The 22,717-nt window shown below is 44.1% G+C and overlaps 1 protein-coding gene across 4 annotated transcripts in view; it reads right to left on the bottom strand.

The window, feature by feature from the left end:
• LOC124342606 (eye-specific diacylglycerol kinase-like) overlaps window positions 1-22,214 on the bottom strand; it is a 47,768-nt gene extending 25,554 nt beyond the window's left edge. For 2 of the 4 annotated variants that reach the window (XM_046795646.1, XM_046795655.1), the window contains exon 1: window positions 3,309-3,765. Coding sequence is in view for 1 of the 4 variants with exons in the window: in XM_046795673.1 (XP_046651629.1) it covers window positions 16,550-17,272; window positions 21,443-21,570 (851 nt within the window). In the remaining 3 variants the exon portion in view is untranslated. Of the gene's footprint in view, window positions 1-3,308; window positions 3,768-16,549; window positions 17,273-21,442; window positions 21,590-21,995 lie in introns of those variants that run through there. The other 2 variants (XM_046795673.1, XM_046795664.1) reach the window with 2 other exon arrangements.
• Between the last annotated feature and the right edge of the window lie 503 nt (window positions 22,215-22,717).

Below are 22,717 nucleotides of genomic sequence, written 5' to 3'. Positions count from 1 at the left end.
AAGAAGATACCATGACGACGACGACGACGGGTTGACGGATGCTGACATCATCGCAACGTGCTCGCGGATAACAGCCGAGTTGATTGGACAGCTTCTATAACGCCAGCGTATGTGTCACTGTCCAATCCCTCCCGCTCTTAGTATGTTGGCTGTTATTAGGCCTACAAGGCGATTTACCGGACTTGACTAACATAGACAAATTGGCGCTACTACCTGTCAGACTAGTCTCTCGCTCGTAAATAACAACGAAAATGTTAAGTTTAGGAAGAAGAAGAAACAAAACAAAAAAAACTTGCACTCGAATGTATCCTTCTCAGAATGCCTTTCGTTCTTGTATGGGGAGGGGGTCGAGAGGGCTTGACGGTTTTAAGAGGGGCCTTTGCCTGGAGACAAAAAACACGCACAACAATCGAATCCACCCAACGAAAACAAAGAGAGCAACCGGTCGCGTGATCATCGTCTGTCTGTAGACAGCCCAGGGTAGATGAGACACACAAGAGCTGACTCCCCTCAGCCACATCCCCCCAGCTCTAAATCCGGTCGAGAGCACAAAAAAAAAAAACGGGGGGATACACTAAACAATTTCCTTTGTACATGTGTACTACTACTACTACTACTACTACTACCTTGATTTTATTTGAATTCTATTTTCGTTGTGTGTCAGAAGAACAAGCCAGAGAGGAAACGAATCCTATAATAGTTTGGCGCAGCAGACAACCAAACGGGCCAGTCCTTGTATATTTGCATAAAAGCCATCCAGAGGAGAGAGCTAGGATGATGAGAGAAGATGTTGATTGTTGTGTGTGTGTGTGTGTGTGTGTGCTGCTGGCCGTATTCGGGTGGGTCGTCGTCGTCGGGCTGCCAGCACACACACACAGAGCTCAATCCAATTTCGAACCAAGCAGATCGTTCGACACTGAAAAAGATGGAACGTTTGCGTCGGCCGTCGCGACGACGGGCACCGAGGACACACGGGCGAAGAAGGGGGGAAAGGTTTGCACAGTGTGCAAATCAACTCGTTGAATTTGAGATGCATATTACATTTCAATGAAGCCCGGGAGCGAGAGGTAGTCTCTGGCGCGCGCACACGCACACCAACACACACACGTACACGGATGACGCATTTTGTGCATTATAGAAAGAGAGGAAGAAGAGAGTGGGTGACGCAGAGGATCCACTCGGTTCGAACCAAGTGTTAAGTAGTGTATGAACATCACTTATCTAATACAAGGTAGAATGTTGTTGAAAGTCAAAAGGGACAAAACCAAGAGAGCAACAGCGCAGCAGCACCGGATGGCTACCTGCCAAAGGGAGGGGGGATTTCAATTGGTAATCGGAGAACATAAGGGCGGATATATAATATAAGGGCAATTGTCGGCCTTATATTAGATATACACTCTATTCTGTTCCAACTCACGCTCATTGAATAATAACATTACGGCACATCGCCCAATAGCGAAGAAGAAACGACGGCAACAACGTCCTTCAAACACTAGGGATGTTTAGATTTGGGTTTTGCACTCTTAAACTATCCGCCTCGCCTTTATTCTTCCGCACTGTGACATTCCGGCCCACCAAGGGGCTTACACTGGTCCCAACAGAGTCAAGAGAATTTGGGAGTGAAATATGAAAAGTCGCTAGAAAGTTGACGTGCAAAAGGGAATAAACAAACAGCAATCCAGCGACCTAACCTATGCTGAACTTTGATCGTTTTAACTCGCCCCAAAACCCCAAAAATAAGAAATGGCACGAGAGGGGCCGGTACCCGGTACGAATGTCAACTCGGTTCGAATATTTTCAATCGAAGACGTTATCATTAAAAAAAGAAATCAGCGTCGCAATATGTCGATACGACAGCGACATTCTGGTACACCACGGATCTGAGCTTTCGCCTGAGATATATAATAATAAAAATACACGGAGCAGAACAGCGCAGTGAGTGTAATCTATCATTCCGATAAGAATCTTTTTATTCGGTTAGCAAGGTTTTGACTGCTCGACGTTCTTTTTTTCTATTTTTTTCTTTTCCTTTCTCCCCTCTAACGTGATGCATCATTGCAAGGATCACAGTATTGCCATTCCAGTTCGAAGATAGACGAAGGTCTCAAATGGGCCAAACTGGCGCCAAAGCTAAAACGGATGACAGAAAAAAGGGAAAAAAGAAAATCTAAGGTGAAATGTGTACGTAGCAACAACTCTTTGATGCATCGATCCAGTGCGAAAAAAAAGCAAGTTTGATTCGATCACTTTCTCGATTTCTACGACACTCATGTTTTATCCTTTCCAATTTTCAATCAAATGCGCACTAGAAAGAAATACGACACAAAAAAAAGGGGAGCAATTTTTTCCAGGCTTGTGTCAACCGTCACGTACCATTTCACCCACGAGAATGTGTGTGAAATTATCAAGACGTTTTAGGAAAAGGCTTAGGTTTAGGTCTATCCCGGGATTGGCACCCGACATTTTTCGATTGTGCGCTCAGGTGTGAAGACGACGAAGGGGAAGCCAAAATCTAATGCTCCCGAATTTTTGGATGCGATGAGTTGTCAGTCAAACGATCAATATGGGTTGGGTTGGCGTAACGTTGGGGGGCCTAGAAAGAGATTGAGGCAGAAGGCGTCGGCGACGTCGTCGACGACAACCAAAGCGCTCGCTATCTACCTTCTTCTTTTTCTTTCTTTTTCCATGTAGGCGGTCTGTGTATATCTGCAGATGGATATTGGAGGGGGTAAAAGCTACGGCTGCTTTGGCGACACGAGCCGGGGACGAACGCAACCCGTAGCAACATGGAAGGTCAGACCGATATCTAAGAGGAGCCAGGAGAACACATCAGGAGCCCAGGTTCATGTTCCAAGTGGTTTTTTTTCGTGTGTGCACTGGAATCAAACGAACAACTCTCTCTCGCTTGCCCTTATCAACTAAAAAAAAAGGGGAGAAACGCACAGCTTTTCTCTCAATTGAATCTGATCATCGGAGATCCTTAATGAGGATCGTTGATTGAATGTCAATGACCGGCCCGCTATGGCCTGCCCGAAATCAGTCGCTCTATATTTACTAGAGAGAGGCGTCGGGTCGAAAAAGACTCGAAGCAAAAAAAAAAAAATTAAAAAAGAAAAAGAGAGGCGCTTATTTTTTTTTTTCGTTTTGTTTTTCCGGCTCGGATTTACGCGGAAAGATTGGTTTCTCCTCGCACCCCGGGGTCGGGCGGAAGTGCGAAATGGATGATGATTAGTTAGGGCGTAGGATGAAGGGAGAGAGGAAAGGTATACGATGAAGAATAATGTACGAGTATTTAAAAAAAAGCTTACCCTCCTGCAGTGTTGCGGCAACTGCTGACAACCCGCAAAAACAAAGCAAATGCGAGGAAACAAACCAAGAAGAAATGCTTAATACACTTTATGGAAGAGAACAACAACTTAAAAAAATAAAAAATAAAATAAAATAAATAAATAAATAAACACAAGACGATTGCGAATCGATTCGCCAAATATCAGAACTCGTCGTCACTTTGACTTTGGCGTTGAACTGCCGAGTCTTGAAACAACACTTCCGAGTTTGAGACTGAGGGGGCTACGTAGTGTCAAGATGATTCACTGAACAAGGACCCGGCTCGTTCAAAGTTTTGCAGCTGAACCAAGTTCGTTCCAAACCAAAATAGAAGAATAACGCGAGTTATGTTTTCTCCAAGGGAGAGCAAAAAAGAGAGAGGAATTGGACAGGGCGACCAATCTGCATGCGGTCTACGTGCCGTCTGCGCCGTCCTGTAGCCAACGCGATTTTATACGGCGCTGCTCCTCCCGCCACTGACGTCGACTACGACAAACTGCTGGCCCAGCACACACACACAGAGCCCTGCCTCCAAACGGTTACTCTCTCTCACTAGCTAGCTTCTTTCCCGCATGCCCCCTAGCATCTCTCTCGTTTCCTTTGCCCGAAAATGATGACACGCGAACTCAAAGTTAGTCGGAGGAAGCTGTGCACAGACGGGACATTTTGGTTTTTTCTTTTTTTCGTCCCTTTTATTTTCCGACTTTTTGTATAAGTGAAGTTTAGGGGGGAGGAGCGGCATGGCGAGCAGATTGAAGGGGCCAATAATTCCACAGTCGACAGCTCGGCGCATACACATCGGGTATACTAGCTACCGCATTTCACCAGTCGGTCAAGGTAGCGGTGGTGGTAGCTCTACTTTATTAGGTGAGCGCCTCTCGTGAGCGAGAAATGGCTTGCAAATAGAAGTTTCGGGTTGAATCGGTTAGCATAAACATCTCTCCCGACCACCAAAGTGAAATTGTCGACTGGAAAAGTCGACGCAGACATGGAGAGGGCCAGCTGGCAGCCAGAGTTTAGGGAAAACCAGTTAGTACCACAGTCTTTATGTCGTGGGTAGTAGTGGTAAGTAGTACCCTTTGGTGTAATATCGACCTTGCAGTTAACCTCGGGCGCATAATCATCACTTTTGGCTGGACGGCCAGCGTAGTCGCCAGGGGACTTCAACCATTAGCTAGGCAACTCGACGTTATCAACGATTCAACAGTTTGATGGTGATTGTTGGGTTGTGCCATCGGTAATTCAATGCATTGCAACCTATTACGAGGCTCAAATGATAAATCAGACATGCGTATCGCGTTCACAACATTTCTCAAAAGATATAGCCGCCGCCAGCAGCGATAAAGACTGGCCAGAAAAGAAATAAAAATGAAAAAAACCCAAGCCGAATGGAGAGAGAAAGAGAAAAAAAATATCAACAAACAAAACAATCAACGCATCAAAGAGTCAAAGAGTAAATGAACATTTATACAACTCGCAAGTGTGCTGTAGGACTGTAGGTACTGACCCTACATCACGCAAGGCGGCTGTTTGCTGGACAAATGAATTCCCCCTAAATGGAGAAAAGCGCAACAAGCGCTATTTCACCATTTTGTTGATTCAATGCCCATCGCTGACAAGCCTACGTCTACTACTGTTTCGTCGTTATTGATTCTCTGGAAAAAAATAAAATAACATTTTTTTTGCCCCACTTAGCCGCGTGAATGATAACGTGTATGGGAATGATTATGGGCACAACCAAGTGTGGACTAACGGTCTACGACTGTTTGTCATGTTTCACCAGCGAGAGCCGTGCTGATGGACGCCCTTCTGCTGGTTTCCCGTAACAAAATAAAAAAAAAAGTTGCCAAAAAACCCGACCGAACCTACTACATACTGAGTTTTTTCACCCTTACTTCCTGCGCCTTTTGTCGGGAGGGGGGTTGTTGGATATCACGCAGGCGATCCGTGACGATTCATGTCCCTGCTTCTTGACGACTGGTCGATATGCCACCTTTGCGTGTTCCACTGCTTTCTGCAACTTTTCTTTCTCTCTTTCTTTCTTTTTCCCCCCCACATGACCGTTTTGTTTCCTTTACGAATGCAGCGAACGCAGAAGCAACTCGCACATCCGTGCCTTCATTCATTGATTTTTTCCTACCTACGCTTTTAGCTGATGCTCTAACTGGGCTACTACTGCTGCTGCTGCTGCTGCAGGAGCAGTTCAGCATTCTGCATTCATCAGCTTACGGCGGGTGGGGGGTACGGTGCACCAACCGACGCTTTGTGAATTATGAAGAGTTGGGGATTACTATAAATTAGAAAACAACACAAACTATGGGCGCCCCCAAAGTTCCTAGGGTTTTAGGGGGGCGGCGACCCAGATGGTGTGTCCGTCTTTCACAATATGTCGAAGAGTAATTACATCCATGTCAGACACTATGTGTCGCTGGGGCTGTGCACATCTTATAGACCTGTTGTGTCTCCAACACCTTTCCCATTTGCTATATCTCCCGACACATACACACACACAAGTTATCCAAAAAGCCCGGGCTACAAGAACTTTGTGCACGTCATGTGCACCATCCCAAAAACAATTCTAAACGGGCTGTTTCAGATAGACGAAAACGAAGACAGACAATGTGAGAAACAACAATGGAATGGGGGGCGAAAGGAAAAAAAAAACGGCCTGCACATATAGTACTTTCATTTTCGTTTGAATGGCGCAAATAGTTTGTCAAGAATATCGAGCGCTTCTTTCTTTCTATTTTCTATTTTCTTTTTTTACTTTTGTTTTTTAGGGACCAGGGAAAAATCGTGACCGAGTCCCATCGATCGAGCGCGGGCCATCCGTCCCCCGACGGAAGAGTTCGCCGCAGTCGGCAGCTGACGGCCGTTTGGGAGAGCCCAGCAAATAGGATGAAGAATGAACTAGAGCAGGTATGGAGCAGGAGAAGTTGGCGTGACATTTTCAAACAGCTTATTTGATTACGCACACAGTTTTCATTCTCTGGATTCTTTTCACATGATATATCCACCTTTGTGTTTGCTCGCCCCTTCTACTGCACACACACACACTGGCCCGGCCCTTTATGCATTTACTTAGACGTGTTAAGATCGCTAGAATGATGATAACGTGCTTCTATCAACGCTAGCAAGGTTAGGTGGCGGTGGTGGTGGTCGGAGGGGGGCTACTCTACACAGTAAGATCTTTAGTGTACTGTGCGAGGGAGGGGGGATATTGATCGTCGGCTGTCGTGATTCATCTTGGGTGTCGGCAGTCGCAACTTTCTCAACTTGCATGTCTAATCCTCTCCCTCTCTCTCGCTGTACGGAAGGACAAGTATATGGCCGACCTTTCTCCATCGACGACGCAATTGGCGCATCTTCTTAATGATATTAAACGACACACTCGGAATGAAGGCTATATATAGAGCCACGAGATTATCTAATTTACGTTCAACTTGATACGATTGACGAGCCAATCGGGGCACGCAGAAAAAATCGGCGTGGCGGGCGGCTAATGCCTCTGAAAAATGCTAAATGCACATTCTAGCTTAAACTGGACGCGCAATGGAATTTTTTTCCTTTTCCTGTCGAAATAAAAAAGGCGGATAACAATAAAAATAGATAAAGCAAAGAATTTTGGATTTTTTTTTTTTTTTCAAACGGGACAAAAGATGTGGGCTGGCCTTTTCTTTTTTTTTCGTTTGGGTGGTATGGCCCAGCAGCTTGAAGCGAACGGAATGCAACAAGACATTCCATTCGTTCCAGTCGAATACCGGGGAGAAAGTAGTACGGGGAAAAGCGGGAGTTAAAAATCAACATATCTACGACGACGTTGGACGCGCAACGGGGTATTTTTTTTTGTGTGTGTGTTGGGTTGGATTGATTGAACGACTTACGGCATGGTGGCTGCAGGCAAAAAGTTTCTGATCGACAGTCGGAGACGTACTGGCACTCTGTGTCCCACGCAACATGTCCACCCCCTAGACTGCTGAAGCCATCAAAGAGTCAACTAGCTGTCCGTTTTTCCCTAATAGGATTGGAATTTCTCATTAGAGCAGTCCAGCTTCATAGGCGCTTGGCCGGCATCCCGGATACATGCATTAAAAAGAGACAAGGGGGCCGGCTGAAAGAATCGATCCGCTATTTTCGGGTCGAAGTTGCCTAGCTTTTTTCTTTTTCTTTTTATCTTTTTCTTCCTTACAGAGTTGCTAACAACACGTGCTGTTTTCAGCTGCTAGCGCTAATAATCGATGCCCAAACGTGACGTATTCACGGCAGCATCGATTGAGTTGCCCGTCCGTCATTTGACAAATCTCATGAATATATAAAGCCACCCGAAAGCTGGAAGGGTCATTCCATTTCGTATTCAACAATCGAGGTGGACAGACGAGGAAATGCCCGGAGAAATTAAAAGAAATAGAGCGATAAAAGAGTGATCCATCCATTCTCGAGATAAGCCCACTCGCCCGTCCCAACTTACCACTCTTCCTTTTATTTTTTTGGCCCGGTAATCGCAAAAGATGATGGCCCCTCTCAAAAGTCAGCGCGTAAAAGCTCAACACTGTTTCCGCTCTCAAACTCGAAGAAATAAATGCTGGTACGTTACGACGTGTATTAAACGAAATCGTTGCGAGTTACGAGAGACTGGGCTAAAGCCACCACACACGTGCGGGTCTTATTTCTAAGCTTCATCTCGATTTATTCCCGGAATGCTTCCTGTTTGTACCTAGTTACTTTAGAAATAAATGACTGTGTTGGCAAAATTTTCGGGAGACTAGGACTGAACCCTGTACCGAGCGCCCATAGTAAGAACATTGGCAACAAGAAAACAAATCATTTTAAAAAATAAAAATAGAAAAACAGGCGAGAAACTTGTGTGACAATTGGCGGTTTGACAAGTAGCCAGTCGTTGGAGACGGAACGGTAGTCGGCGAAAAGAAGCCCTGGAAAAATCTAACCTTTTCTGCTGTATGTACCTTATAATTGAATTGATCGAAGCTGATGCACGGAAGCCAACGAGCAAAACATTTCCTTTTGGACCCCCCGTTATCAGTTCCGTCTTCTTCCTCATTGAAAACCATACAGCTGCAAAATAAAGACTAGTGTGTAGTATACGCGTACCGGTACGGACTGGTTTTTCGCTGCTAAATCCCGCTGAGGTTACGTGTACTATACATAACACTGCTGATAGAATTAATACACTGCAGTCAGCAAGATAATAAGAGTGCAAGTTTGGTTCGGCAGGGGTTTTCTAAACGATTGCTGTTGCAAATCTGATTGTTATCGACCCGACGAACGCGATGGGAACGACACCCGCCACGATTGAAAACGATTCACATCGTCCAAACAATTGGCTCAATGAAAATTCTCCCAAAGTGCTTTTTCGTGATAAGTGGTCGTTACTGGTGACGAATCAATCAAGAGGTACACGAAATGGGATTTTAACCTGAAAGTGTGTTAAGAGTCTCAAACAACCCGTAAGCCGCTGTATTAAAAAAAAAAAAAGGGTGGGAAACAACTCGGGTTAATCACATTTTCAACAAGTGAAGAAGGGGGTCAATAACTGTGATAGCATTAACCGAGCCACCATCACACAAAGTGATTATAAATGTCATTGAAGGGATGGAGGGGGAAAAACAATCGACAAGACGGATATTGTATCTAGCGTAGATGGCAAATAACAATTTTCGTGGCGCTAAACGAGCAAAGCTCGGGCTCGGGATAGATAATGATGAGTCTGTAAATTGCCGCAGCAGCAGCAGCCATTCCCATTACTTTAGCTGCCAAACAATAGAATGCTCATTTCCCATAGAAGAAGGAAATTAATGAGCGGGAAAGAAATTACGTGATAAAAAGACAAGGAACGACGTCATAAACGCAAACAGGGAGGAGAGAAAAAATCATGAAAAAACAAAATGATAAATAAACTAGTTCCGTGAGTGAATTAGTTGGTATATCCAACTGGCTAGCAAAAGAAAAAAAAAAAAAAGAAATAAACTCAAATCAGAAAAGCCATCAAAAGAAAAAGAAAAAGTGCACAGGCAAAAACGAATGGAGTGGTCGATACATTTTTCAGTGGCTCGGCTCGGCACACAGCAGGACTCCCGCCGCATCGGTCGGTACTCCCGGCCTTTTTTGTTTTTCTTTTTCAAGCATCAAAGCGGAGGAGAAAAGAAAATCAGACGCACTCGAATGCTGCCGGATGACGCAAACTCAGCCGCCCTTTCCCCTGCACATCATTGAAAAGAGAACGAGGCTTTTACCTGAACTCTTAGCCGGTTACTCATTCATGAACTCAAGACGCTGAGAGAGAGAGAAAAACAAAACTTATTCTATATATTCTTGCCGTAAGAAAAAAAGTCAAATAAAACCAAGCCGGGTTGTCGATCCCGACTCTATATAGTACACACATCTTCGCAGCCAATTTCCATGTTTTAGATTTTTTTTTGCACGACACGGAGCGTGTCTCCACGACTTCCACATAGTAAGGCGACACACAATCTTTCCTGCTGCGGTAATACAATATTCAACAAGACGGAAATTGACTTCTGGTCCGGTTGCAGAGCAGAGGGCAGCAGGTTCGCAGAGGTGAAACATGGCGAAATCAGTTGCGGTCGTTAAAATGGAAATCAGCTTTGATTTTCAGTTGCATAGACACACAGAGGAGCACGGCCTTGGCGTCCAGCAAATGTATACAATGACGAAAGCTACCGGTACCGCGCTCAGGCTGCACACACACACACACAAGTTGGATCAATACAATCCGGGCCGAATTCGGCACCGTGTGTAAGCTCCTACGACTACAACGACGACGACGACGACTCTCTAATGCCTCGCACGACTAGTCATTATTTTCTCTTTTCCAACTTGGATATTACGCACAGCCTCTTTGACTTTGCTCCCAACTTTTGGATTCAATTCAAAACATTACAAAAGAGGATATACAGGGCCTATTCTCGAGTGTAACAACGGTAATGCGAATCAAGAGTTTTTTTTTTTCCTTCCTTTTGTCGAAACGTAGACACTATTACGTATCCATTTGTATGTAGGAACTGAGAAAGACAAGGATTGATCGCATTGCAAGAAAACCACGGATACACGTAGAAAAACCCCGTCACCTTTAGCATTGAGAAAAGGGTGGGAGGCGACTGATTGGTTCACCTGCGGGTCACTCGCATCGGAAAGTAATATCCAAGGGGTTTTGTTAGATTGACGTCACAGCATCAATTAATGGGGTAACGAATCAAGAAGAGGCAATAAAAAGAGCTGTAAGGTACACACGGGAGTTAAATCCCTTCCCCCAAACTGTTACGGAAGCCGCGTCGGAGCCTTATTTTTCTACAACAAGTTGGCGCGGTCGATTGCCCTTGAGCCCCCGACATCCCAAGTTCACGCGGCTGCTATTGTGTTGTGTTGGCCGGGAAAATTAAAAAAGCGTGCACTATGGCGAAAAGAAACTGTCCAGTCTTATAAAGAAACGAATTGGCCAGTCTCTGTGCATGTTGTCTGCTCGGAGAACTTTCGCTGGCGGAATTGTAACGAGAACCGACTTGGAGGAACGATTTCGGTTATAAGTGAACATGATGATGACTCTTATTAAAAATGTCTGGGCAAGCAGAAGAATAAGATGCAAAGTGAATAATATTTTGAAGCGAAAAAAGAAAAACTTGAAAAGATGACGTCAGAGGGGAGGGAAAAAAATGTAAAAATGTTGCCGGATGGTCGATTCTGCACAATGCAGCCTCCGGTTGAAGATTTAATTTAAAACGCATGTTGTGGAAAAGAAGAAGGCTGCTGCAACTTTGCATCCAGTGAGCGGGAAAAGTTTCATGTTTCTCATCAAGAGTGGAGGTGGCCTGCAGGCAAGGCAACTTGGCCGGCAGTGCCGCCAGTTAGAAAGGCCTCAACATTAGCCTAAGCTTTTACTATCTTGAATGGTGTCTCGTCAGCAGTCTCAGGAGCAGCAGCAGGAGCAGCAGCGGCAGGAGCAGTAGTAGCCAGCAGCAGATAGCCGCCGCTTCAAAGGGGCCCTCTGAAGTCTGGACAAGAACAATGATGCAAAACGTCCAACAAACATGATTCTCAACTCATTTCCGCTTGCTGAAACCGAAGTTATTAGCAGCGCAGCAGTTCCTACGAATCCCATCATCATTATCGAACAAACAGTTGGCGGTGGTTGCCGGGTCCGTTGGCATTCAAAAAACCACGACCGCACACAAGACTGGTGTGCGGGGGGGTTCTGTTTCTATAGAAAATCAAAACTACGGTTCGTTCAATCTCTTCATTGGACGCGGGTGGGGGGGTTCCTGTGCAACCTGTCATGGCTGCTACCCCACCAGCGGACTGGAAACCAAATTGGGAGGGTTTGACGAAACAAAAGCAAGAGGTTTCCTCCCTCAGTTATCGCGTTCTTAGCGGGTCGTGCGCTAACAGTCACGACCCGGCATCCCTTATTTTCACACATCATTCCTTCATGTGCACACACGCGTAGGTTAGGCCACACAAGATCAAGATAGCAACTATTATCGACTAGCCACCCGATATTTACAGGGAACAGCTCCCGTGCTTTTTCTCTCTCTCAAATAATAATTAAAAAAATAGCATGAGACATATTTTATCATGTGTGTGTGTGTGTGTGTGTTTTTTTTACTACATCCGCCAACTGGAGTGCGCAGTGGAGGACATGAGGTCCCCATAAGCAAGCTACTTGAAACCACTTTAATGGCCGGGTGGCTTTTTTTTATTTTGTTACTTTCACCCGGATAATGGGCACAATGGGTTAAGAAAAACATGGACCGAGCCGCCCACGATGGCCAGCGCACCTTCCCCGCAAACTAAACCAAACAGCAGTTGACCTATAGAAAAAAGTCCTTGCCACAACAAAAAAAATCTTTACACAGGGGAGTCGATTCCGACCGCTTCCAGACTGCTGCGTCGATAAGATCGCTATTTTTACGACACCAAATACGGTGAAACTGCACGAAAGTTGTCCAACCTCAATGGTGATAATTGAGACACATTTTGTTTTGCTCCGCCAATTCACAAAAACTTATTTGTCTACCGTTGGGAAATACGATTAAAGCGATAGAAATTTACTGTTCACCACTCCTAGTGGTCAATTGATAGTAATCACTTTTTTTTTTGCTTCGTAATTATCCGATTTTCTGAGAAAAGGAAAAAAAATTTGAATAGTTGAAAAACCAGTCTTGTAAATATTCAATTCTTCGACTACCATGATATAATTACAATGACGACGAAGCAAAAAAAAGAAAATTGTATATCATTTCCCATGGATTGGGAGCACGCAATATTTGTGCAGCAAATATTCAACAACCAGCAATTTTAAGTGAATTCCAGGCTTCCAGCCCACAAAAAATAAGTAAGACAAACAAGTCTTGTACTCCTTAGTTGCATCTTTTGAAGATCTTGATCCTAACGCTAGCGCCATCTAGCGATAGCGAGCGAAAAACCCAAACATTTGTACAAGAGGTTTCAACCGTCAATAACAGATGGCGTCGTGTCCCGCAAAAACCTGCGGGAACGGTTGGAGTTGAGCCACACCTGTGATTGCACGTTCACGGTCAAGAGGAAGCAAATCGATACGTCACTGACGACTACACCTTCAAGAGCTTTATGTGTGTGTGAGTGTGTACACTTGAGGTCCAGGGTCACGCCACCAATTTGTGATTCATTGTTTACACGCATCCCTGCCCTCCTTTTCAAAAAGGAAAGGTTAGTCCTAGGTAATGGACTAATGATGATTTGGTACTTTGCTGTCGATTATTTTTTTTTTTTATTTCGGTAATAACGGTAGAGAGAGGACGAAAGATAAGAGTTGATGGAAGGATGATTAGAGGTGGATGCGTGACGACTTCAAACGAGCAATCAATAGCATTCGACGCATTCGTGTAACAAGCTGCCAAATTGGGATTCAGCTCATTACGAGAACATCAAGTTCGTACGCGCAACTAACGGCAACAGAGATTCATAGACGCCTCGACAAATCAACTGGATCTTCTTCGCAGATATCACAACAACTGTCATTAACATCAACAGCAGAGGTGGGGATTTTTCCACAAGGACAAAAGACAAGTTTTGTTATCGGTGCTGGCGCCTCGATATAATTTCTTACATCTCGGGAATTGTTACATGTTAGCTCTATCTACTTATACCAGCATATAATGCCAGGGGGGGAAACAAAAGATAAACACATAACATGAGAAGTCAACTAGGTGAAATAAAACAAACAAAATCAAATGCAATCTCGAAGATTTCTTTCCCGCCCAAGTGAGAGGGCGGGAGCAATAAAAATAATAATAGGCCCTTCAAATTCCCGAGAGTCAAAGTCCTGCCTATAGGAAAATGGACGATCGATTCTTCTGGTCCCAAAGCAGAACCAAATAACAAAAAACTAAAAAAAAAGTGGAAAGCTCCTCTCTTTTCTCTCTCTTTGGTCTCGTCCTCGGTCGGTCTATACAGCTCCCGACGGCCATTATTGTTCAAGGAACAGGAGAGAGAGAGAGAGAGAGAGAAGGAGAACAATAAAGAAAATCCAAGCTATTTCCTATTTATGACGAGATGTAGATCGCGGTCTACGTAGGAAAAGCATTCAAGCAGATAAGCAAATAGAATGGTTTCGATTCTAATGGCAGATCCGGTGGGAAATGGAACGAGACGAGCCTGCTGCCCCCACAAAAAAACATTGATTTCAACTATGGCTCGACTTGTTCCGGGGGGTCTCTCTTACTTCTCTTCTCTCTCTCTCTCTCGTCCGTTTTATCGAGCTAATTGCACCGGCATAATGAGCTGGAGCCTGCAACCCTAGAGCTAAACGGTAGCGGGCCAAAGGGATTCAAAGCCAAGTTGCCGACCGAAGAAAGTAGTCCCCCCGCATTCGTCATTCCGGCCACGTGAAGAAATAATAAAAATAAAAAAAAAAAAAGGAAGGAGGAAGGAGGAAGCGAATAAATAATGTTCTAAAGACTCTCGGCGGCAGTGCTAGCTCAGTGGATTTCGGCGCAAAAGTTTTTAAAAGCCCCGCCAAGACAGAGCAATCGATGCCGACTTATTCGACAAGCCCCGAATAATGACGCTAAATCTCGTTTGAACCGACTGTATATATATATATAGATAGATAGAAAGACGATCTTTAATCCTATTCAAAGTGAATGGTCTTGAGAGAGAGAGAGAGAGAGGAGGAGGCAAACTGACGGACCATGTAATCTATATAGAAACGAGATTCTTCTATCAGTTCCACATTGAATTGGCTTAATCGAATCATTCACCGGCGTGGCTGTTGCCTGTGCACAGTCACGGGGATCCTTGGCGACGCCGCAGCTGGCAAAAACATTGATCCGTCGGTCAAGTCTGCAGCATTAGAGGAGCGACAGTGTTCCGTCAACTCAATGCAGCGTGAACGACGTTTTGATAGCTCGGGAAAACGGAGACAGCAGCAGCAGCAGCAAGCAGCAGGAGCAATAAGAACATCAGGGAGAGAGCAGCAGCTAGGCCGTCGAGTCGAGATCGATGATGATGTGGCCATTCGTTCGTGCGTGACTCTGATTGACCAATCAGTGTCACAGCTACGCCGACGCCCACGACACAATGAAAAAAAATCAAAAATCAAATAAAAAAGACGGTGGCAATCGCTCGGCAGACGGATGCGCAAAAGACTCACGTTGCGAGTAAACATTTTCCCACCTTAGCGAGAAAATCGGATTCTGCGTGCGCAGCGGCAGCATCAGCTTAATGCTCCGAGAAACTCAGAAATGCAATTAAGAGACGAGAGACACACAGTGGCTAAAAGAGTGGGAGGGCTAACTCAACATTACGGCGCGGCAATGGAGGTTAAAAAAATAAAACAGAAAACAAAACGGAAAGAAATCGCATCAGGGCCAGTCGATGTTCCGACAAAAAAAGAAAATGAATATGTCGATACGTGATTCAAAGTGACAATATTTCGGGCAGACGACATATGCGCAGAACCAGTCGAATGGTATCGAGAGAGTAGTGCATTCAGGTAAGCGAACAAGGGTTTTGAATTGGATACCTTTTCGAACTTTAATGAATTCTGTGAAGGAAAACCCTGGAGCACATACAAGGCCAACGAATTGTTGGCGAGATAGGCAATAAAAACAGGAGCCTAATTGAAAAAACGGTTGCTAGTTGCCAGTCATCGGAAGACACATTGTGTGTGCACTGCATCAAATCGATCGGCATAGTGTGTGAGCGATCGATAGCGGCAGCCTTCGCGAGGAGTGGACACGTTTACACTTACAGCCAGTCCAACGTCGGAATAAGAATGGGCCAATAAATAAAACGGGAAAATTGCGATGCAACAACAACAGGGGGGGACAGCAGCTGCAACAGCGGCCGAGACATGCAGTGACCAGTCTCGTTGACGAGAAAAGGGGAGAAAAAAAATATAAGAATACACACATCAAAAGAGCGAAACCAATAAGCAGATCTGTATGTACTCTTTTATGCCAAGATGCCAAGAGGTGAGGAAATCGATCCATTTCCTCACGACACGCCTTAACAGAAATATGAAGCCGTCTTTTGAAGCTGTTTGACCGTTCTTTTTTTTTTTCTATTTTATTTTCCTTCCTTCCTAGTACATGTTCCATCTCCTTCCTCGGCCGCCTTTACAAACACATGGCACGTCTCCATAAAGTTCGATCCCGCGCGCGCTATCAACCTTGTCTCTGATGCCACCCTTTCATCACATTTTCAATAGCGTCAGCTCTACAGTCGAATCCCGACTCCACCCCCATACAAGACACACACGCTCACTGACTACACTCGTTGCTATCCCAGCCAGAAATAATTGACTCAGATATTGATTTCCACGTCAAAGACGCCGGTCTTTCTTTTTCACATTTCCTTGCAAGTCCGACCGTTCTCGACCAGTTGTTACGCCACATCAAATATACATGGCGGTGATGCAGTTTCAAGTTCGTACCCCCCAAAACTACTAAAACTAGCATCACCGACAACCAAATGGCGTGCGTCCGCCTCTTTTTATACCGTTAAAATAAAAAAATAAAAATAAAAGTCTCGACACATCACGTAACCCACAGTTAACAACAAAAATCCAATATGGTGCGGCAATATCGGGTTGGAGAAAAAAAAAGAAAACTCGAATAAAATCGGGGGGATGTGCATATTTATAACCCCCCCCCAATTGAGGGGCTGTTGCGGCGGTGATGAATGGATGGAGAGAGCTATAGCTTACCTGGTGGTGGTGAAGTAGTGAGGCGTGATGGAATCGCGTTCGTCGACCGGGTACAGTAACGAAGTCGACGCCGGCGTCAAGGTTGACCCGTAGTCGAAGAAAGTCTCCTCGGCCGAGGGACCCGGCTGATCAACGATGGTAATGACAGGGATGACAGGCACTGTGCGTCTGCAACGCGGATGATGCATAATTCTCTGATTTGGCAAGGGTTCAGACACTACGCACTCGTCGTGGAAGAGCTGGGAAGCACAAGCCGTGGTGGGCGATGAAATATTTCCGTCCTCATCGTCAACTTCACTTTCCTCCACCTCGGTTCTATTCTCATCTTCCTCCTCGTCCACGTCCACGGAGGTTTCATCGCCCTCCGTCGGCGACTCCTCCGCATTGGATTCGCCGTCAGTGTCATCCTCCTCGTCGTCACAATCGGCCGAATCGTTCAGGATCGAGTGACACTTGACGTTCTCATCCGCTCGAGTCGCCTCTTTAGCCACAGTCGTCGACGACGACAATAATACGAGATCGGACGCTGCACTATCGTTGTCGATCGAGTCCGATGGGAGAGGAGCGGGAGCCGTTAGTCGGGCCGTCTTGGCCCGGCCGAGCTTGCGGCGTACGGCATAGTGTCGTCGATGAGGAAAGCTGTTGGTCATCATAGAGGCGTCGCACGTGAAATGTGGACACCCCTGGACAGACTCCGGCTCGGCCTCCATGACTGTGCTGCCGCTAAGATTCATCAAGAAAAATGTTCGATCTATTCTTTTGACATAACAAATCAGATGGATGGAGTGGAGTGGGGGGCAGAGTGAGGGGTATGCAAACAACCAGCCCAAATCCTAGTGCCCTTTTAAACCATCACCAAAGCCGTGTGAATGAACAAGTTTGACACTGCGAGTGAGAGAGAGAGTGGTGGCATAAGGCATTTAGGACTAGTGCCTATCGATCCCAGCCGTCTCGCAGCTTGCACTCGCTAGTATAAACACGAAACACAATTAAATGCTCGATTAAAGGGAGATTCATTCCGTCGATTCTCGCTTCTCCTCGCGCAACCAATTTCAGTGCAATTTTGACGCGGCACCTGACAGAAGAACGGAGACGATCGCTGGGGGTGCGCAGCAGTCCGTGACCAATGCCAATCCATATTTTCAATTTCCGTACCACCATTTTAGGTCGGCAAGACTCAAATTCAATGATGTGACCATCTTATACAGATTTTTTTCTTTTTCCTTCGTTGAGCTTTGCTGTAGCTACTATTACGCAACCTGCGAAAGGGGGGGGAGGGGAAATGGACTGTTTTGGAAAATGTCACCGTTGCAGCCGCCTGCTACCGTCAATCAAGGGCGACAACAAATAGAAACCTAGGACAGGGGAGAGGATCTCAGCTGTTTTCGAAACAAAGAAGCCAGCGTAAACGAGACGGTGCCAAATTCAGCTGTTTTTGGTTCTATATTAAAACCCAAACGAGGTTGAGCTCTCTGTTTTGTCGCCAAATCGACTCGCCAACGGAGGACTATTCCGACGTCCAACTCGCACCAAACGGGAATCACTTAACATTCAAAGGAAACGGCGGCGGTACTCTGGCGCTCACTCGACGCTGAAAAATGATAAAGCACATCTTGTCATATTCTTGATAAACTCCGTAACACCACCGTGCAGACGTTACTGCGAGATTAAATTGTAAAACCAAAGTTACATCAAGATTCGAGAAGGCCAGACAGAGAGAGAAAATCGAAAGCAACGCACACACAGACACGTAAAGAAAAAAAAACCGGGAGAAAAAGAACACGAATGAAAAAGAGGTATGAACGACGCCGATTCCGGCGAGTGAATGGTATACCGGCGGGCTTTATCCTCTTTTCCTTCCCTCCCCCACTATACTCGGGTCCCTGCAGCTGGAAGCAAGGGTCTCCCGATCGACGCTGGCGACGTCTCAAACTAGTCCCGACACACACACAGACACACACAAGGCCTGGCCCCTTTCGTCGCGACTGCCGTGCTCTCTATTCACGTCATTCGAAAACCGCGGGTCCTTTGCTGATGGATCGGTGAATCCCCCCTCCAACCCCCAAATGTCATAACAACCAAAATGCTGGCATATATTTCATTAAACGACATGCCCTGCTCTAACCTCTTGTACATATATATAGACTATTCAGGCGATATGTAAGCATTCACTTATTCACGTATACAAGACATGTATAGACTCGGTAAGTGATAGACGACGATGGCAAGAGCCGAACACTGGGGAAACCTGTTGAAGGAAACTATTCCAACCACATCCATTGGTCTCCTCCACCACACGGACGTTATTATCGTGATTCCGGGTCCTTTTTTTAGCCTCCAACATGCGGACCACAATCAATTTTCAAGCCAAACAAAAAAAGATAAATAAAATGGATCACTCTTGGCAAGAAAAAAAGAAAAATGACGAGCGAACGAGGGATGCATCAATGAATAGAGTCAAGTGCGATTTTTGACTGTAGAGCTAATGAACTGAGAAAAGATGAAAACTTTTGAGACGCATACAGTGAAGCTCGTTTCGAAAGGACCGCCAAAGAAATCGCCATGACGGCTAGCTATCTCTTTTGTGCTTCTATTGTTACGTTCTTGGGCATTATTTGACAAGGAACAAAAGAGTTTATGAACGCAAAACCTTTCCCTTCTCCCACCTTCCAACTGACACTATTTTTTTCTTGATTTCAGCGCACAGAAAAAAGTCGGATAATTGAAGAACGTCCACTCTTTTTAATCCAGAAAACTTCCCGTTAGTCGGTTGACCATTTACGGATCGTTGTCTCGAAATTCATGGCTTGTGTGAATAAAAAAAGATAACCGCAAAACACTGTTACTTTTAGTTGAAGGTTTCCCCTTCAAAAAGTCCAACGCATCCAGCCAACTATAAAATCCAGCCAAACGGAAGAAATTTCTCACCATCGGGTGTTTTTTGTTGGAAAACCATCGCTATACCTTTACACCACCTGAAAAAGTCTTGAACGACTATGTGCGTTGTCTCTCTCGACAATCATTTACTAAATATATCATGCCAAGCTGCCATCTGTGGAGATGAAGTCAAAATCACAAATAGAAGAAGAATAATAAGAAAAAATGATGATAACCATCAGACCCAGGCACTTCACGATATAAAAAAAAGAGCTAGAAAAACAAAAAAACAAAAACAAACTTTGTTCGTTTCCATGCACTAGAAGCGACAGCATATTAAAATCTAACAGATGAGGTGGGGAGGAGGAAGGGGGGAGCGTTCATTAGCTGGCACGTCTAATCCTATTGCACGGGCTCCACCCACATACTTGTCTTGATCTCCAGAATAAGAACAAAAGACGGGAGAATGCCACTTATTCTGCGTATACAAGATAGCAGGGGCAAGTTCATTAGGGTAAGTTGACACATTACCGGTAGCATGCAAAGAGAGAGAACGGGGGCTTCCACTCCGGGACACTTTCGGGATTTCAGTGTTGACACACAACTATGCATTTGTGCTTCAACAGTTTGCAAATAAAGACCAAATCAAAACATCAAATACTGGGAACATACACATGCGCATATTTGGTATCGACCTTTTCATATCGATCGAACACGAGTTGGTACACTCAGAGAGTTTTAGTTAAGGTTAACTCTACATCCCCATATCGACGTCAACCCAGAAGTATATATGAATGAAAATGCCTGGTGCACTTGAGATTGTGCACAGCCGGTCGACAGACTAGATAGAATGACGACTGCAGCAGGTGAATAAATAATTCTCCACGTCATCAGTTTGGGATCGTTTTCTTTTTCGTCATTCGCCGCTTACGTTGCTTTCCTATGCATTCACTAAGCTTGAGCGTGCATCTGCTGAGCGTTGCACGCAAACGCCATAACAACCGCGGAATCGGAATGTTTTCTCAAGGTTACACAATAAACATCGAAATATCCATTCTCTTTTTTTCTTAGCCGGAGCTCTGAGAAGCTTATTACGAATTCAAGGAAATAGCGAAACGCCACCAAAGGCACTTTTTTTTTCCTTTTCTTCAAAATGACCCCAAGCACGTTTTACAAATCTGAATTCATCAAATTGGTTAAAATATAGATATTATAAGAGTTACTGAGAAACTGGTGATTATCGTGTGCTCCGATAACAAGAACTTGTTCTACAACTCGGTGTCAGTATGTTCAAAAAAGGTCTTTTTATTGAAAACAGGAATTTAATTGTTATGCGAATTTCAAAACCCTTATCGTATACATCTTAAATGCGATATGGGCTGTGTGAAATACCATTACTTTTACTAAGGGAGGAGGAGGCCAAGCATTTTGAAGGACTCACACAAGATGCTTTTCACAACTGTAAAGTCGAAAATGAGTATCATTACTTCTTTACCAACAACGCTGTGTATAATTATCTTCAATAATAAAAAAAAATCCATTCAGGCACATTATCCTACTGAGCTTAGCAAGGTCATTCAAATTTTCTATACCAATTTGATGAAGAAACAGAAAACCTCCCATTAAAGAAGACTGGAGAAATTTAAATTCGAAGACGATGCTTTTTAAAATCGAAACATCAAACGTGAATGATTTTGCATCAAATGATTTGATGATGAGTGATTGTTATTCATTGTGTGTGCAATAATTTGTTACCAAACGTCCGTTTTTACAACCCTACATGCGTAAATATATGGTAAGCTGATGAAAAACTTGAAATGGAAAGGTACCATTTTTTATTGAAAACAAATGTAGCTAGCAACCTGTTGTTTGGAGGAGCACCATTAGTTTAATATTCAAATGCTAGATTCAAGAAACTTGGGCCTGGCTTGGAAAACTTGGGCTTGGTGACTTACATTTTTGCATAAGCAATACCAGATCACACTAAAAAGCAAAGCACAAAAAAGATGAACTTACTTGTTTACAGATGAAACTGCACCATGAATATGTGTGTCTTCTAAATACGAGTCAGTGAATATTTGTCCTCCTTTTGGAACATTTCCATTGCCATCTTCAAACATAACTGGTATCCATAGCCCTGTCATGGTCACGAAGCCTCCTTTTCTGTAAAAATTAATAGTAATAATGATAAGATAACATCAAAACAATCATTTATTAAACATGTGTATGAAAGCACATGGTTGGTTATCATGTTTGAATAGTATTGACAAGGATTATACATAAGAGTACTCTGCATTGTTAAATTAATGTAAAAATGAGATCTTAGCAGAGATAACCATTGGCAAGCATGTGCATCTAAATTACTTTGAGATCTCCATGCATGAGAATCGTACACACTTCAATTTAAGTTTTATTGTTTGCAGATCAACACAAGCCATTCATACATTGAAGAACAATGGATATCTAAGCTGAGATTTGAAATGCTGATCATCCACAAAGTAATTTGTACACAGTGCACATTAGATTAGGCTAAAATTTAAACAGAGAGAAAAAATCTTATTTATAATACCAGGAAGTATCTGCAGTTTCATCCTAAAATTATTAGTTTAACCGATGCAGTACGGAAATGTAAAATTTAAGCAAAGTAAAATTTCCATTTAATGAATCGGCCACTGACAATTAAATTGAGTATTACACGATTTATAAAGAGTTCTCCACATGACTGTCAGAATGCAACATATGCAACACCATCGTTCGTTCGTTATTCGTTATGACAAAAAATTGTTTTCGGCACTTGTGGATTCAGCACCATCTCTTAGGTGACGTAGGAACTGGTTAATAACACCAAAAAAGTGTGTGTCGTCTGTCGTATTACCATGTATTACGTCCACAGACCACAGTGGATTATGCAATTTTCGATAAAGAAACGATTCGAATAGCTAGGCGCCGCCACCGCCTAAGGTGTGTTATGAGATTTTATTTTATTTTTATCGTGATTTGGTTTTGGCGTGTTACAAATAATAAGAGAAAATAATTGTATTTAAAAAAATATATATATTTTCACCCTCCCTCCCCTTTATCGATTTATTGGGGGAAAAAAGGTAAAAGTGTAGGGCTTGAGATAGGCCTATTGAAGCGTGGCTTTGGACATCCTGATCATAGTATCTATATTATGTAAAATAATCAAAAATTTCTAAATCAATCTAACATCCCCTCCTTGCCAATAATTACTCATTTTATGAACAGTGTATTAGTAAATATTGTCTAAGTTCATAGTGTAAGGCCCTTATC

Source organism: Daphnia pulicaria, chromosome 1 (assembly GCF_021234035.1).
Source record: "Daphnia pulicaria isolate SC F1-1A chromosome 1, SC_F0-13Bv2, whole genome shotgun sequence".
NCBI lineage: Eukaryota > Metazoa > Arthropoda > Branchiopoda > Diplostraca > Daphniidae > Daphnia > Daphnia pulicaria.
The sequence above is the reverse complement of the archived record's forward strand: the minus strand, read 5'-3'. Positions and strand labels throughout refer to the sequence as shown.